This window comes from Rattus rattus, chromosome 8 (assembly GCF_011064425.1).
Source record: "Rattus rattus isolate New Zealand chromosome 8, Rrattus_CSIRO_v1, whole genome shotgun sequence".
NCBI classification, from domain to species: Eukaryota; Metazoa; Chordata; class Mammalia; order Rodentia; family Muridae; genus Rattus; species Rattus rattus.
The window spans coordinates 59,651,311-59,666,729 of NC_046161.1; the positions used below are offsets into that span (position 1 = coordinate 59,651,311).

The following is a 15,419-nucleotide window of genomic DNA, read 5'->3' on the forward strand; positions in this document are numbered from 1 at the left end:
ACCCACCAGTTGTTGGCTTATAGTCATTCTATGAGATGCTTGCCAGACTGGACACCCCTCCCTCACCCCCCTCACTTGCTCCTATTTTCCTATAACAGTTCGGGGCTGCTCCGCCTTCCCTTCCTGTCCTGCTGTTCAGGGTTGGGTTGGGGGAGAGCCCAAGCCCAAACTTGTAATAAAGAGTCCTTAATGCTACAACATGGGAGACTGCTCCTTGGTGGATTTTGAGGGGTTCTAGTACGCCTAGCTTCCGGAAGGTGAGTGAAGCAGCGGTCGCGCATTATACACGTCATTTCCGCCTAAAACCCGGATAAAGAAGTACACAGATTACTGTCACTGCTCGTAGCCGCGGCACTACAGACAGACATGGCCTTGCCACCTTTCTTCGCCCAGAGCCGTCAGGGACCGCCGCCACCGCAGCCACCGCCTTCCGCTCCATTCAGCTGTCCGCCCCCGCCGCTGCCCTCTCCGGTTTTCCCGCCACCTCTTCCCCAGCGACCCGGCCCCTTCCCGGGGGCATCCGCCCCCTTCCTCCAGCCTCCGCTAGCTCTGCAGCCCCGCGCCCCAGCCGAAGCCTCCCGCGGCGGCGGCGGCGGCGGCGGTGGCGGGGCCTTCTTCCCGGTGCCACCCCCACCATTGCCGCCGCCGCCGCAGTGCCGGCCCTTCCCGGGGCCCGACGTCGTCGAGCGTCCACGGCCACCGCCTCCAGGCCCGGGGCCGCCCTGGAGCCCGCGCTGGGCTGAAGCGCCACCGCCGCCCGATGTGCTCGGAGACGCGGCCCTGCAGCGCCTGCGCGATCGGCAGTGGCTGGAGGCGGTGTTCGGGAACCCCCGGCGGCCGGTCGGCCCCAGGACCCCGCGCACACCCGCTGGGCCCAGCCTGGGCGAAGTGCGCGCGCGGTTGCGTGCCGCTTTGCGCCTGGTGCGGCGGCTACGCAGCCTGGGACAGTCCCTGCGCGAGGCCGAGGCCGACGGGGCGGCCTGGGTCTCCCTGCACGCTCAGGCGGCGCCACTGCGAGCGGAGCTAGCCGAGCGGCTGCAGCCGCTGGCCCAGGCCGCCTATATGGGCGAGGCGCGACGGAGGCTGGAGAGGGTCCGGCGCCGCCGGCTGCGGCTTCGCGAGAGGGCCCGGGAACGTGAGGCTGAGCGGGAGGCGGAGGCCGCGCAGGCTACCGAACGGGAGCAGGAGATTGACCGCTGGAGGATGAAGTGCGTGCAGGAAGTGGAGGAAAAGAAGCGGGTGAGAACCACTATGCACTCAGTGGTTGAAGCAGTGGTGACTGGAATTCGAATCTGCGTGCTAGTTATCTTGGATGCTTATCCGTGAAAACTCATTGCTGTTTCTGTGTTGACAATGTGTGGTGCATAAAACTCTAGAACTTGGACTATAGAGTCCCTTGAACACACGACAAGTTCACACTGGTGCATTTCTGGGAGGACACGCCTCCTGTGTCCTGCTTCAAAGTTGGACTCACTTACTGATGTGCAGTACTAACCCGTCTTCCATATATCCTTTATACTGTCCTAAACCATGCAAATTTAGAGGACTTGGACCACACCTAGAGACCTTTACAACCTAATTGGCTGATGAGGTTGATAAGAGTTCTCTCCGGGATTCATTTGTTTCTTAGTTTGATACTACGAATCCCAGTGTATCCGGTGGTGTGGGTCTGTATAGTTAGGTGTTTCCAGGTACTTGACCGCTTATTCAAATGATTGAAATAAGGGCTCACACAAAATTGCAAAAATACCTAGAAAACTTTATTCAAAAACAATGCAATACCAAGTGCAGAGTAGAAAGAAAAACACTTAACAGATTGGCAGCCACAAGGCCCATACGATACTTCGGTTATTTTTGGAGAATGTGCATAACCCAGGCCCACTGGCTTCTCGGATTGCTATGCTATTCTGTCCATGTCTGCCTCACCCCAGTTCAGCATTCATATCTATAGTAGACACTACACTAGTGTCCCACACAATCCTGAGGAATTCATTACCCTAATTTTACAGATTGAGACTTAAAGCAGTTAACTTGACAGCAGTCACACAAGTTTGTACCAATATTACTTCAGATTTAATCCCAAATTGTCTGATTTCAAAGCTTGTCTGTCTCACGTTCTTCAGTAGAACCAGGGAGAAATTAGGATTTGCCAAGTGTTGGTTGAAGGCACCCTCATTTCCTTTGAATGCTGTTATTCAGATTTATTCATTTTGGTTTTTGTGATTGTTCTGCCTGTATGTTTGTATGTGTACCACATATGTGCCTACTGCCTGTGGGGTCAGAAGAGGACATTGGATCCCCAGGAACTAGGGTTACAGATGGTGGTGAACCACTGTATGGGAGCTGGGAATTCAACCTTGGTCCTTTGTAAGAGTTACAAGTGCTCAACTGCAGAGCCATCTCTCCAGCCCCACTACGGCTTTGTGTGTGTGTGTTAGTTTTTGAAAATATAATTACATAATCCCCCCCAATCCCTCCAGCCTCTCCAGTGCATCTCCCTTGTTCTTTCTCAAATTCATGGCCTCTTTTCTTTACTTATTATTACATATATACCTGAAATACTTATATGTGTATGATTTCAGGGCTGACCACTGATAATGAATTGAGGTGCTTGTCCCTGGAGAAAACAGTTTCTCTTGCTCTCAGCATTTCCCAGTTGCCTGTAGTTGTCTAGGGCTGAGGATCTTGGAGCTTCCCCCTCCGTGCTAGCGTGTTTTTAATGCTGTTCAGATCTTGTTGAAGCAGTGCCAAGGGTCTTTTTGCCCCTCCTACTTTGTACAGTCGGCTAACACTCGTCTTACTTAGGGTTTCTGGTGCTCTGATGAAATGTCATAAGCAAAAGCAACTTGAAGTTAAAGGGTTCGTCTCACTTCCACATCCCAGTGTATCATTAAAGCCACTAAGGGTGGGGACCTGGAGGCAGAGCTGTTGCAGAGGCCATGGAGAAATGCTGTGTGCTAGCTTGCTGCTCTCCATGGCTTGCTCAGATGCTTTTTTTTTTTTTTTTTTTTTTTTTTTTTTTTTTTTTTTTTTTCGAGCTGGGGACCCGAACTCAGGGCCTTGGGCATGCTAGGCAAGCGCTCTACCACTGAGCTAAATCCCCAACCCCGCTCAGATGCTTTCTTATATACCTAGGACCACCTGCCCAAGAGTAGCACCACCCACAATTGTACTGGGCCCTCCCACATCAGTCATTAATTAAGAAAATGCACCACAGGCTTGCCCAGTGGCCTGTCTGGTGGTGGTGCAGGGGATGGCTTGAGTTCACTCTTCCCAAAGGACTCCAGCTTGTGTTAAGTTGACATGAAACACAGCACAGTCCCCCTTTCCCCGGTGTGTACCACTGCCCTGGAGGCCAACAGAGCATTGCTGGGGAGGGTATTGAGAGTAAGATCTAGCACTGTGCTCTCAGGAATGTCAGCACAAGGAGGCAGTACTTTAGTCTGAAAAATTTTGAGTCACTTCAGCAAACATTAAATAAGGGTCCATTAGGTGTCAGGTCTAGTGTCTGATAACAGGAATAGAGAGTAAAATACAGCTCTTACCTTTGATCTTAGAGCCTTGTAAGGGATCGTGTCAGTACAGCATGGTGTGTGTTAATTTTTCAACTGAGAATGGTATAAGGAGCTCAAGGATGGCCATCTAGTTCATTGGAGGAAGGCTTCCCAGAGAATCCAGTGACATCTGAACAGCCTTAAAGCAGTAGTTCCAGCCAAGGGTAGTTTTCCTAGCAGAACACTGAAAGGGGCACGGTCATTGGCTGTGATGGTGGAATTGCAGGCACTTATATAAAGCAGATGGGAGAGAGAACTAGGCAAGCAAGCAAGGATATGGAAGGCAAATCCCAGGAAGATTGACCTCCCATGTGTGAAAGATGGTTGTGTGGAAGCCATCTTTGGGAGCAGTGGAGGACAAACTTTGAGTCTTATTCTGAGGTATTGTGGAGTCCTAGGCTTTTCCAGTTCCATTCCTTATCCTCCTTGGGAGCAAGATCTTTGAGGTCTGTTAATCTGCATTTCTAGAGTTCCAGCTTGACAAGGTAAATTAGATTCAGGCATTCCCTGACCATACCTTAGGAAACACTGAGAAACAAGAGCGCAGTACAGATACTGGTGCTGCTGAGAAGAGAGGTTCTCCTTAAAGAAGTTTATATGGAGCCGGGTGGGATGGCTCACATCTGTATCCCAGTATTCAGGAGGCTGAGGCAGGTGGAGTGCTGCAGTTTGAAGCCTGCTTGGTCTACAGAGTGAGACCATCTCTCAGAAATAAATAAAACAAAATCAGAAAAAGGGGAAGACATCTGTATGATCAGCTGGGAGAGATAGATCACACCTGTGGGAGGCTGAAGTAAGATACCTCTCTTTTAGTCCAATAAAAGGTTCTTTCTCTTACATTAATAGAATATACAGGAAGAACAGTTACAAAAACTATCAGGTAAAATTACATTCACAGTGTCTAGTTCATATGTATTTAGCAACCTTGGAGAAAGTACTCTCCTATCTATCCTGTCTTGCTGAGTTCAAAGTTCTGTACTTAAATCACTTTCTATCATGACTTGCATTTACTAACCTATAAATATCTTTTCAGACCTTGAAACATTTTATTGAATCCTTAACAACTTGAGCTTAGGTATGAGACTATAACTATCTAGTCTGCAACCCCGTAAGAGACCTGAGAAGGAATAAAAATTACCTGAGTAAATAGGAAATTAAAATCTGGAAGCAAGCAGCTTCCAAAACTATAGAAATGTCAGCTACAGCTGGCTGCCTGGACAAACACCCAAGGTTCTGCAGCAACATGGAAGTATCTGTCTTTGGCCTTCTGGCCCAGCATTGGACAGACTTTTCTGTGAAGCAAGAATTATGAAGGACTTGCCTACCTTGTCCTTGCAAAGTCTGGCAGTTGGCTTTTCCATGTCCCGCTTGCCCACAGCAGCATGCTGTCTGCAGTTGAGGCAAGGGCAGGTTCCTGCCCAGTGGCAGCTTATAACAACTGAAGCAAACTCCATAAGGAGGTTCTCTGATGCTCATCATCTTCTTTGAAGTAGTGCTGCCAGGAAGAATCATGTTTCAATGTCAGGAAAAGCCTTTTATTAATGAAGCCTCTTAAGTGCCATATTCTGTAGATCTCTGAGGTTTTATAAAGACTGTCTGTCTGTCTAATATATCTGAATAGGGAATGTTGCTTGTTTCTAGCTAGATACTGTCTGTTCAACTTTGAGGAAAAATCTGCAGAAGGCAAAAGAAAGCTTATTTCTGTAGTAAACCAAACTAGTACCTGACACAACTGTAAGTTTGGTTGACTACTAATTACCCTAAACAGTTTTCAGTAATAGCTTACAAAGGACTAGCACTTTACACTGCATTTCCAAATGACTTGCATAGGTATAGTACCTTTAATGAGTTGAAATATATTTACAATATTTGTAGCAAAAATAGCCTTAAATTTGTATCAATATACAAAATCCATACCAAATGTAAAATATTTTGTCTTGTTAATGTTCTTTAGTCTAAAGGTAGATTCAGTCATCTATCCATTTACCATTTCATTCCTATATATCCCCTTTTTTCTTTTTATCCCTTCTTCCTACCTCTTCTGCAAATCTAGATAGGAGAGAAAGGATAGAGGAAGGAAAAAGAAAGAGAAAGAGATCCTTGAATCTAACTTCCTTTACTCTGTTTCCTCCCTGCTAAGCATTAACAACTTGTGACAACTTCAATGACAGCAAACATCCATCAGACCAGGAACAGCCAAAGCCCACCCAGCCCATTGGCTCCACTGGGGAATGGAGCATTCTCTTAAAATTTCTTCCCGATGTCTGGGGGGCAGTGCTTCTTTGGGGGGACCCTAAGAAAATTGGGATATTGGCCAAGTCCTAAGAAAGCTGGCAGTAACGTTAGTTGTCCAGTCTCTGTGTGATGGGAAAGTGCAGGGCTTAACTGAAGTCCTGGCTAGATGATCTTAGCTGTTTTGAAATTGTTTTTGAGGTAGATATTTGAGGAAACAGCTATTGAAGCAGTCTGTGAGGTTGGATCACCCGGGCTACTTGTCTTCTTTGGTGTCTGGTCCATTTGCTCTGTAAACATATAAACTTTTAAAAGTAATAGACATTTCCACATTAACACATGTAAGGAATATGAAGTATGCACAACTCAGCTAAGATTGTTTCAGGAGAACGGCATTTGTCAAAACTTATAAGTCTGTTTGGACTATATAGCCAAACTGTAATATAAATTCTCATCTGTGTGGGCTGGAGAGATGGCCCAGGAGTTTAGAGCACTGACTGCTCTTCCAGAGGTCCTGAGTTCAATTCCCAGCAACCACATGGTGGCTCATAACCATCTGTAATGGAATCTGATGCCCTCTTCTGGCATGTCTGAAGACAGTGACAGTGTACTCACATAAAATAAATAAATAAATCTTTAAAAGAAAGAAAAAGAAAGGGTGACATGTAATAATAATTCCTGAGGACTCTCTAGTCAACAAGATTTATTGGCCATGTAGAGACATTTCTCAGCCAATCTCAGAGCTGTTCCCATTTAGAGGGATCAGCATTCACTACCTGTTTTGTTCTTCTTAGTTTCTTTCTTCATGCAATCAGAATTTTCAGGAGGTCTCCCCGAAATCTGATCTTTATTAATTTTGATAGAATCTATAGCTTTTCTTCTGCTGTTGAAACAAAAGACAAAACCTCTTCCCTAATGCAACACACTTCCATTCTGAGGTCATCACATATATAGATAGGCTGGCTTAATTCCTCAGTCTTTTCTTAAATCCAGTGTTTTTCAATAGCTGTGCTATGTGTCTCATTGACGTTGACATTTTTAAAATCCAATAGAGTGTCATTTAATCTATCTTTGGGAGACCCTATATCTTCTGTTTTATGAGCCTCTCCTTTAAAGCATAGCTAGATCCTTTTAACAGTTGCCTGTATGATTGTAAGCTATATCTGTAACATGTTTTATGCTATAATGTCTAAAAACGTTTTGCATTCTACTGGATACATATGTACATATTTTACATTTTCAAACTCTACAAAATGAAACACATAAGCTATTGTATGACATTGCCCTAAGGTGGCTTCAAACAGAATCTGTACTCTTAATTCAGAATGTGGCATCTCTATGAGTTGCCTTTCTAATTCTTCAGGCTTTTGTGGATTTTTCTCATCTTGAATTACATTACTGTAGGTTCCAGATTGGATACTTCTGATGATTCTTTATTCTGGTTTAAAGAATCCTCTAATCTCTGTTCTGTGGCCTATAACCTAGAATCCCATCTTTCAGTCTTTTTCTAAGTCTGCTTTATTCTGATCTTTCTTTCTTTCTTTTTTTTTTCCTTCGGAGCTGGGGACCAAACCCAGGGCCTTGCGCTTGCTAGGCAAGTGCTCTACCACTGAGCTAAATCTCCAGCCCCCTTTCTTTCCTTTTAAGATTTATTTTATGTACATGAGTACACTGCAGCTGTCTTCAGACACACCAGAAGAGGGCATTAGATCCCATTACAGATGCTTGTGAGTCACCATGTGGCTGCTGGGAATTGAACTCAGGACCTCTGGAAGAGCAGCCAGTGCTGTTAACCACTGAGCCATCTCTCCAGCCCTATTCTGATCTTTCTTAAAGAGCATATATAAAATTACAACCACACTGAACATAAGATTATTTATTTGAATGCTGATAATGGAAACAAACTGTGTGGGCTCCAGATAACCTCTTGTCACCGTGTTTTCCATTTTTTAACACAGAAAATATTTTCCTTTTAATCTCTTAACTCCTTCCTTCAGAAACTTCATTTTATTATTTTCAAACTTTTTTCTGTGATTGTTGGTGCCCCATTGCTTTTCTCCAGCACTTTTTAGCACAGTGTCAAATATACTTACCTGATCAGAGCCTTGACTGTGCTTGGGATTTTACCTTCTCTGTTTGGCCTGCTTCTGTACACCTATAGCGGTTCTCTGACCATTCTTAAAGGGTGCTAACCGACCGCACAGGAAGGGGCAGTTCCCCTGTGCCATGAGTCATTCACCATATTTTCAGCCTTCCACCTGGCTCTGGCCTCAGCATGGCATACGCTCCTGCGGTCATCTTGGGCCCATGTGCCACCATGGGTGGGCTGCTGTTTGCCAGCTCACACTAAGCCTGCCACGAATCACTGTGACTTTAGCTCCACACTCCCAACCCCACAACTGCAGTTGTCAGGAAGTTGTTGCCACCTGCAGCTTGAGAGCAGCTTGAGGCTCTGGGGAGTCCTTGCCTTTGGGGCCCTGCCCTGACCCTCTTGTTCCTGCTCCCTACCAGCAGCTGCTTTGATATGAAGGCCAGGATGAGGGGGGTAGGGGAGTGTGTGTCTTAACCGAACCCCCCCCTTCCCCCGCTTTGATATGAAGGTGGGGGGGTCTTAAAGGAGCCACCTGTTCCTGTGGAGTGCTCCTTCAGCCTCCACCCAGGCCTTCTCTCAACTCTTAAGCTTGGATTTCTAGCCCCATGCTGGGTACCAGATGTAAAACTAAGGGATTTTCTATGTGTGCCCTTGCTTTGAATAACGACTCTGAGACCTTTATAATTATTAAAAGCTTCAGGCACTTTAGCTGGACTGATTCCGATCTAAGCCACCTATGCTGACCTGACCTACTTCCCAGCTGGGTGGCTCATAACCTGCCACCTTGTTCTCTTTGGCCTCCTTCAGCCATGTCCCAGTGTAACTTCCCAGGCCCCACCTGAGACTCTCTCCCTTTCTCTGGGCTCAGAAGTCCTGTGCAGCTCATTCTGACCAGTGAGAAGATGGTGGAGAACAATTTTTTATAAAACACTGAGTCACGAGATACTTCATAATAGTGACAGTGCCGAAGTCCAGCCCAGCCCAGATCTGTAGGTAGAAATCAGCGTTAGAAAACACGGTGGACAAAACACCCTCCAGAAAAGGTAGGGAGCTCGGCTTGGGTTGCAGAGGGGTAGCCTCTGCAACAAAGCAGCAACATAGTTGAATGATTGATCAGCAAAGGGAAAGAAGTCCTTGAGCAGAGCCATTGTAGCATGCTAGCCTACGCAGTTGACGTATAAACTCAGTAGACTGTGGTGTGCATGGCTTGATCCCCTGAAATCTTGCCTCCAGGAAGGTCTAATCTCTCAGGTGGTTCCTAAGACAAGTTCTTGTGGGCTTTCCCTCAGGAACAAGAACTCAAAGCAGCTGCTGATGGGGTCTTAGCTGAAGTAAGGAAAAAGCAATCAGACACCAAAAGAATGGTGGACATTCTGCGTGCGTTGGAGAAATTGAGAAAGCTGAGAAAAGAAGCTGCAGCAAGGAAAGGTAAGTACGTCTGTGTTATCACCAGGCGATTGGTCGGCCTTCAGTGTAGTTCAGATTCCTGTGACTTCACTGTGGCTTTGCCAGGGCACGTGTATGTAAGGGGGAAGATTAGTATTTGCTGTTTGAAGTTCTTTATCTTATGAAGAACAAGACAGAAGGCCTTCCCCTCTTTGTTGTTGTTTGTTTGTTTGTTTGTTTTATGGTGATTTCAAGGTTCTAGCCTGGTCTGCTAAATGAACAGTATGCCACTCTTACTGAGACGGAAGCAGGAGGAACAGTGTTGATTGTTCAGTTTTAAGGGACTTACAGTCTGTCCTGGATGAGAGTTGATCAGTAAAGGGTCGGGGAGGTGATTAGTGTGTAAGAGTACCTGAGTACCTGCACTTGAATCCCCAATGCCCGTGCAAAAGGCCAGATGTAGTTATATATACCCGTAGTCCCAGAATGATAGGAGGGTGGATGGGGCTTGCTGGACGCCAGCCTAGCTCCGGGTTCAGGGGGAGATCCTGGTTCTTCTTTTTTTTTTTTTTTTTTTTTTTTCCGTTTTGAGACAGGTCTTATCTTTCTGTGTTGCCCTGGCTGACCTGGAACTCACTGTGTAGACTAGACTGGCCTTGAACTCATAGAGACTCTCCTGCCTCTGTTTTTCTCCTGGCTACTGGGAAGCCTAATTGTACCCCCAACCCCTCAATGACTTATTTATTTGTATATGTGAATTGGTGTTTTCCCTGCATGTATGTCTGTATTAGAGTGTTAAATCCTCTAGAACTGGAGTTACAAATGTTGTGTCCAGATTGTAAAAACCCCAAAGAGACCTCCAGAAATCACAGCACTGATATAAACATGAGGGTCTTTAGCCAAGCCTGAGCTTGGGCCACCAACCTTCCTGATGGAACAGGGGGAAGAGTGCCCCAATCTAAGTGAAGGGAGTTTATAAAGAAAAAAATGCAAGTGAGGGTTTCCAAGCCTTGGCATTACATGAGAGGGTAAAGGAATGCTGGTCTTTCAGCTAATTGGTTTGCAGCATCTGGTTAAACTACAAGGAGGGAGCCTACATCAAAAAGGAGCACCTTGACCTGGGAAGACTTAGGTTTCCTTAGCCCACTCTGTTGTTATCAGCCAGCTGCAGCTGTCAGAGACATTCATGCTTTTTCTCAGACTTCAAGGGAAGGGACCATGCCTCTCTAAGGGCAAGTTAACTTAAAATGGAGTCTTAAGAACAAAATGGAGTTTATTTTGCTACCTCAGTCCTTCACAAACAGTTGTGTACTGCCGTGTGGGTGCTGGGAATTGAATCTGGATCCTCTGGAAAAAGTAGCCAATGGTTTTTGTTTTGTTTTGTTTTGTTTTTTGTAGCCAATGTTCTTAACTGCTGAGCCATTTCTCCAGCACTGAGAGACCCTGTTTCAAGGGACAAAAATAAAGAGCGATAGAACAGGACCCCTGTTGTCCTCTGATGTCTCACACTCCACACTGGTGTGCATGGATGCATACCTGTGCACATGCCCCCACGTCTCACACACACACACACACACACACACACACACACACACACACACACACACACACACACACACACAAACACACAAAATGAGTTAGTTCATTAGCAAGTAGCGTGAGCTGGAATGAGATGAGTGAGGGCCAGAAAGACAAACGTTTGGGAATGTCAAAGTGAAGGTCAGTAAAGAAACCAAAGTAGGCTGGAGAGAGAAGGAAAAGGTAGCCTCCTAGAGGAGGTGCAAATTCTGCTTCTTCTGGAATGTGGCAGGTTGTCCTCCCTGAGAACGTAGGTCACTCTGTGAAGCACATGGCAAGCACTCGCTCCGCCTCCTACTGCCAGGAGTGTAAGAGCAAAGGACCACCCATCTGCTTGTCTTTGTCCAGGGGTCTGTCCTCCTGCGGCAGCAGATGAGACCTTTGAGCACCACCTTCAGCGGCTGAGGAAGCTCATTAAAAAGCGCTCTGAATTGTATGAAGCTGAAGAGAGAGCCCTCCGAGTTATGCTAGAAGGAGAACAGGAGGAAGAGAGGAGAAGAGAACTGGAAAAGAAACAGAGAAAAGAGAAAGAGAAACTTCTACTTCAGAAACGTGAGATCGAGTCCAAGTTATTCGGGGATCCAGGTAAGTTTATCTTTGCCAGTAGAGACGAGGAAAGATCTAAGTTGAGAGTTCTTTTTTGAAAGTAACCCAACTTAAGCCAGAAGGAAGACCTGACTACAAGTTGAGATTCTGAACTGTGTGGTGAAAGTCAGGGCTACAGAGATGAGGGTGATCTTATTGTCATAATCAGTGGCTCAGTCACCTTGCCTTGAGAGTGCACTCTTAACAGCAAGCAAACATGGTGACATGTTGTGCCTTTCTCTTTCAGATGAGTTCCCACTCGCTCACCTCTTGGAGCCGTTCCGTCAGTATTACCTCCAGGCTGAGCACTCCTTGCCTGCGCTCATTCAGATAAGGTCAGAAGGGAAGCCTCTGCTCTCCCTTTTTCTTGGGTACAGGAAGCTCTTAATGAAGAGCTTCTACCATTGAGGTCTGTTGCTGTCTCTATTTTTAAAAGTTCCTTTTGGGTATGCAGTATTGCCAGGTTTCAAGGGTGCCACCTGTATTTTTAAAGTCCTCATTAATTCTTGGAAGTCAGTGTCTCCATTTGAACGGGTAAAGAAACTGAAATGTGGCTGATTGCCCTGTAGATCATGTCCTTGAATTCAGAGATCTACTTGCCTCCACCTCGATGCTGGGATTTAAGGACTGCACCAGCATAGCTGGCCTTGTTTTCTTAATTCTCTTTTAGTGCTGAGTCAATCCAGGAAAAGAAACAATTTTTCCTGAATGGTTGCCCATGGAGGCGAAGGCCCATGCTGACCCCTGTGTGCCTGCAGTTTGAGCATAATGCTCTCAACTGAACTAGCTACTTAGGAGTTGGGTGATTCTCAACAGCTGCTTTTCCACATGCAGTCTTTTGAGAAGTCAATGACTGGATGTCCCATGCAGTGTAAACTTGTTGCCTAGAAGCATTTCTTTGTTTTTTAGGCTCCAACATCTTAGGGGTCTAGAAAAATGACTTGAAATACTAGAGACTTCTTCCACATTCCAGCAATTTCTAAATCTTGGGAAGGAGTTTTCTGGCATATCACATTTATTTTCAGGAAAGGTTTTAACTTCACTGCACAAGTTTTAACCTTTAAACATCTTATTGATGGTAGGTAGGTTCTGTCAAATTACTGTGAATATCGAGTCACAGAATATTGGACATAGCATTGCTCCTGATGGAGATAGGGCCAGGTAGACAACCAAGCATGATTCTCTCTTTTTTTTTTCTTTTGATGTGATTTGGGTGTTTTGAATGTGTGTATGTGTATCATGCCTGGTGCTCATGGAAGCCAGAAGAGGCTTCAGGTTCTCTGAACTGGATAGTTCAGATAGTTGTGAGCCACCATGCAGATGCTCAACACCAAGCCAGATCGTCTGTAGCAGTAGCTGGTATCGTAACCACCGAGCCATCCCTTGGCCTTTGTCTACTGTTATTAGCTGACGCTGCCTTGTTTCGCGTGTCAGCTTGAAGGTGCCTGATTTCATGGATGCTGTGGGTATGAGCATCACATTAGAGCCAACTGTACTATAATCTAAGTCTAACGGAGCTTGTCTAGAGTACAAACCTCACAACTCTCACATGCATGACACTGACACTTCACCAGCACACGTGGGTACCATTTAAAGAGTAAAGTCACCAGTAAGAAGCACGAAACTGAAGGGCATGGCGGAGAGCAGACAGGAAAGGATGCGGATTTACACCATAAGAGCTGAGAAGAAAGTAGAGGGCTTTCAGCTGAGAGTGTGTATTTTGGGGACAGATTTTTTTTCTCTCTCTACGTTTTTGGTTTTCCATGAAATGCCACATGGGATGATTTAAATTTGTTACTGTAGCCAAGTGTGCTGGCTCATGCCTGTAGCCCTGTACTTGGGAGGTGGAGGCAGGAGGATAAGGAGTTCAAGGCCAGCCCCAGCCCTGTCTCAGAAAGAGAGAGAAATTATGAACACAAAATACGCAAATACTGAGGATCAATGTGACCATTGGCATACTTTCTGTAAACCCACTCTTTAGCAAGTTGGTACATCTATCATTTCATATCCTAGATATGAAATATAGTTTCTGAATATTTTGCTTGGAGAAAACCAGAGACAAACATTGTTCTGTAACCTTCTTATTAAGGCATGATTGGGATCAGTACCTGGTGCCGTCTGATCATCCTAAAGGCAATTCCATTCCCCAAGGATGGGTCCTTCCTCCGCTCCCCAGCAACGACATCTGGGCAACTGCCGTTCAGCTGCATTAAGCCCTCCAGGAGTGTGGTCCAGCGGGCAAGCACTGTCTCTCTAGATATTGGAGATGCTGTCTTCTCAGCTGTAGTCTTCTGCACAGCTTAAACTCTATGCGGCATTGTTGTAGCTGGAAAGCCTGCTTCTTTTGTTCTCTGCCCTGGGCAGGGGTACCTCTGGAGCCAGGAGATTCATAAGGTTCTTCCAGAAAGGGCCTAGATGAACTGAGGTTATTAGCGTGGGCTGTGGCCCTGGCTCACTGAAATCTGCCTCTGTTTTGAGGGGCTTGGTTCAATGTGGCCTGCTCATTTGCTCCAGGTCTGTTGTATGCTGCTGGGTGAGGACAGGCAGCACACTTGGCTACTCCTCGAAGGTGTTCACTGAGTGGAGTTAGCAGCTCCTTATCTTCCCACACCAACTGACCTAGTTGTGTTAGTCCCAGTTTTGGTGCAGTGGGGGAAGCTACTACTGAGGACGATGGGGCAGTGGCTGCCAGGATCACTGATGGCATAGAACCGTTGTCCTGTGGAGAGCTTAGAAAACTTGAAGAGTACCAGAGCCAGGTTAGCTTGTGCTCTGACAGACAGTGCCTGTTCTCCTCATGAAAGTGCCAGTGCAAAAGTTCTGAGGGATCTAGTCGGTGAGGCCTCCAAGAATAGAAACTTTTTTCCCTGTGGGACTGTAATCTCTGTCACATGGTAGGGCTGGGTAGCTTAAGCTTCTAATAACATCCATGTAGTAAAAGTTGGGAAAAGAGAAACTATGAATAATAAATTTTATTTTTATATTAACAAGTGCTATTGTGCTTGGACATGATCAGTCATGTGTCATGTTATGGTTTTTGTTTTGCTTTATTCTGGGTTTTGTTATTTAATTTCCTAAAAGCTGAATAAATACCATTTTTGCTTTTTTGTTTGAGCCTTTGCTCCTGATTTATTCTCTCTCGAGTCATTTGACACATTTCATCTTCACATTGCTAAAGCATTTCACTCCAGAGTTTAATTTTAATACACAGGTATTTGCAGGAAAAATGAGTCTTCAACATAAAACTTTGTCTGCAGAATCTGACTCTGAATAGCAAGAAAGGTCACCCTCAGCTTTGGAGCTGATGTGGACTCGGGAGCCCGTGGGTGTGACACACGGACACCTTTGTCCTCTCTATAGTTTGCTCTGGTGGCTCTGCTTGTGCGTTACACTGTGCAGCTAGGGATTCGGGGCTGTCTTTCCCAGCATGTGTTAAGGTCTGATAAGAGTAACTTCACCTAACCCACAGCCTGTGCTCCTTTCCGTTTGAACTCTGCACTCCCTGCTGTGAGAAGAGCTGCCGGGAGGAGCAGAGTCTAAAGATGGAGTAGGAGTTTCCATGTCAGCCTTATCACTGGACACCAGCAATGATGGGTGGGAACTGGGGAGGCTCAGCCGCTGACTCAGAAAAGGAAGAGCCTTAGGTGGAGAAAAGCTGTTCTCTACGCTCGGTGCCAGCAGGACTTTTTTTTTTTTCTTTTTTCTCTTTTTTTTTCTGGAGCTGGGGACCGAACCCAGGGCCTTGCGCTTGCTAGGCAAGCGCTCTACCACTGAGCTAAATCCCCAACCCGCCAGCAAGACTTTTATACAGCAAGCATTATTTTTGTTCAGTTTCCGTTTTCCAGGTTTCCTTGTGTATTGCCTGCCTGTGAGATGCAATGGCACCAGCCACTGTTTCTTTCCAGGCTTAGAAAGATGCAGGTGAGTGCTTTACCCCTGACTACCCCAGCCTGGTTCTTAGTCTTTCCAGTCCACAGAGTTTGGATCAATAA

General features: G+C 46.0%; 1 protein-coding gene across 1 annotated transcript; it reads left to right on the plus strand.

Annotated features, from left to right (window-relative positions):
• Nucleotides 1-306: 306 nt before the first annotated feature.
• Pdcd7 (programmed cell death 7) lies at nt 307-14,541 on the plus strand. Its single transcript, XM_032909865.1, has 5 exons — nt 307-1,239; nt 9,168-9,306; nt 11,191-11,427; nt 11,675-11,762; nt 13,517-14,541. Exons 1-5 carry the CDS (start codon nt 367-369, stop codon nt 13,638-13,640), a joined length of 1,461 nt encoding a protein of 486 aa, XP_032765756.1. The 5' UTR covers nt 307-366; the 3' UTR covers nt 13,641-14,541.
• The last annotated feature ends 878 nt before the right edge of the window (nt 14,542-15,419 follow it).

What these genes read in the sequence shown, in the direction of transcription:
- Pdcd7 (XM_032909865.1), top strand. Translation starts at nt 367, where the DNA reads ATGGCCTTGCCACCTTTCTTCGCCCAGAGCCGTCAGGGACCGCCGCCA. An exon ending in AAGTGGAGGAAAAGAAGCGG is followed by an intron (nt 1,240 to 9,167) that starts GTGAGAACCACT and finishes GCTTTCCCTCAG; the next exon opens with GAACAAGAACTCAAAGCAGC. An exon ending in AGAAGCTGCAGCAAGGAAAG is followed by an intron (nt 9,307 to 11,190) that starts GTAAGTACGTCT and finishes GTCTTTGTCCAG; the next exon opens with GGGTCTGTCCTCCTGCGGCA.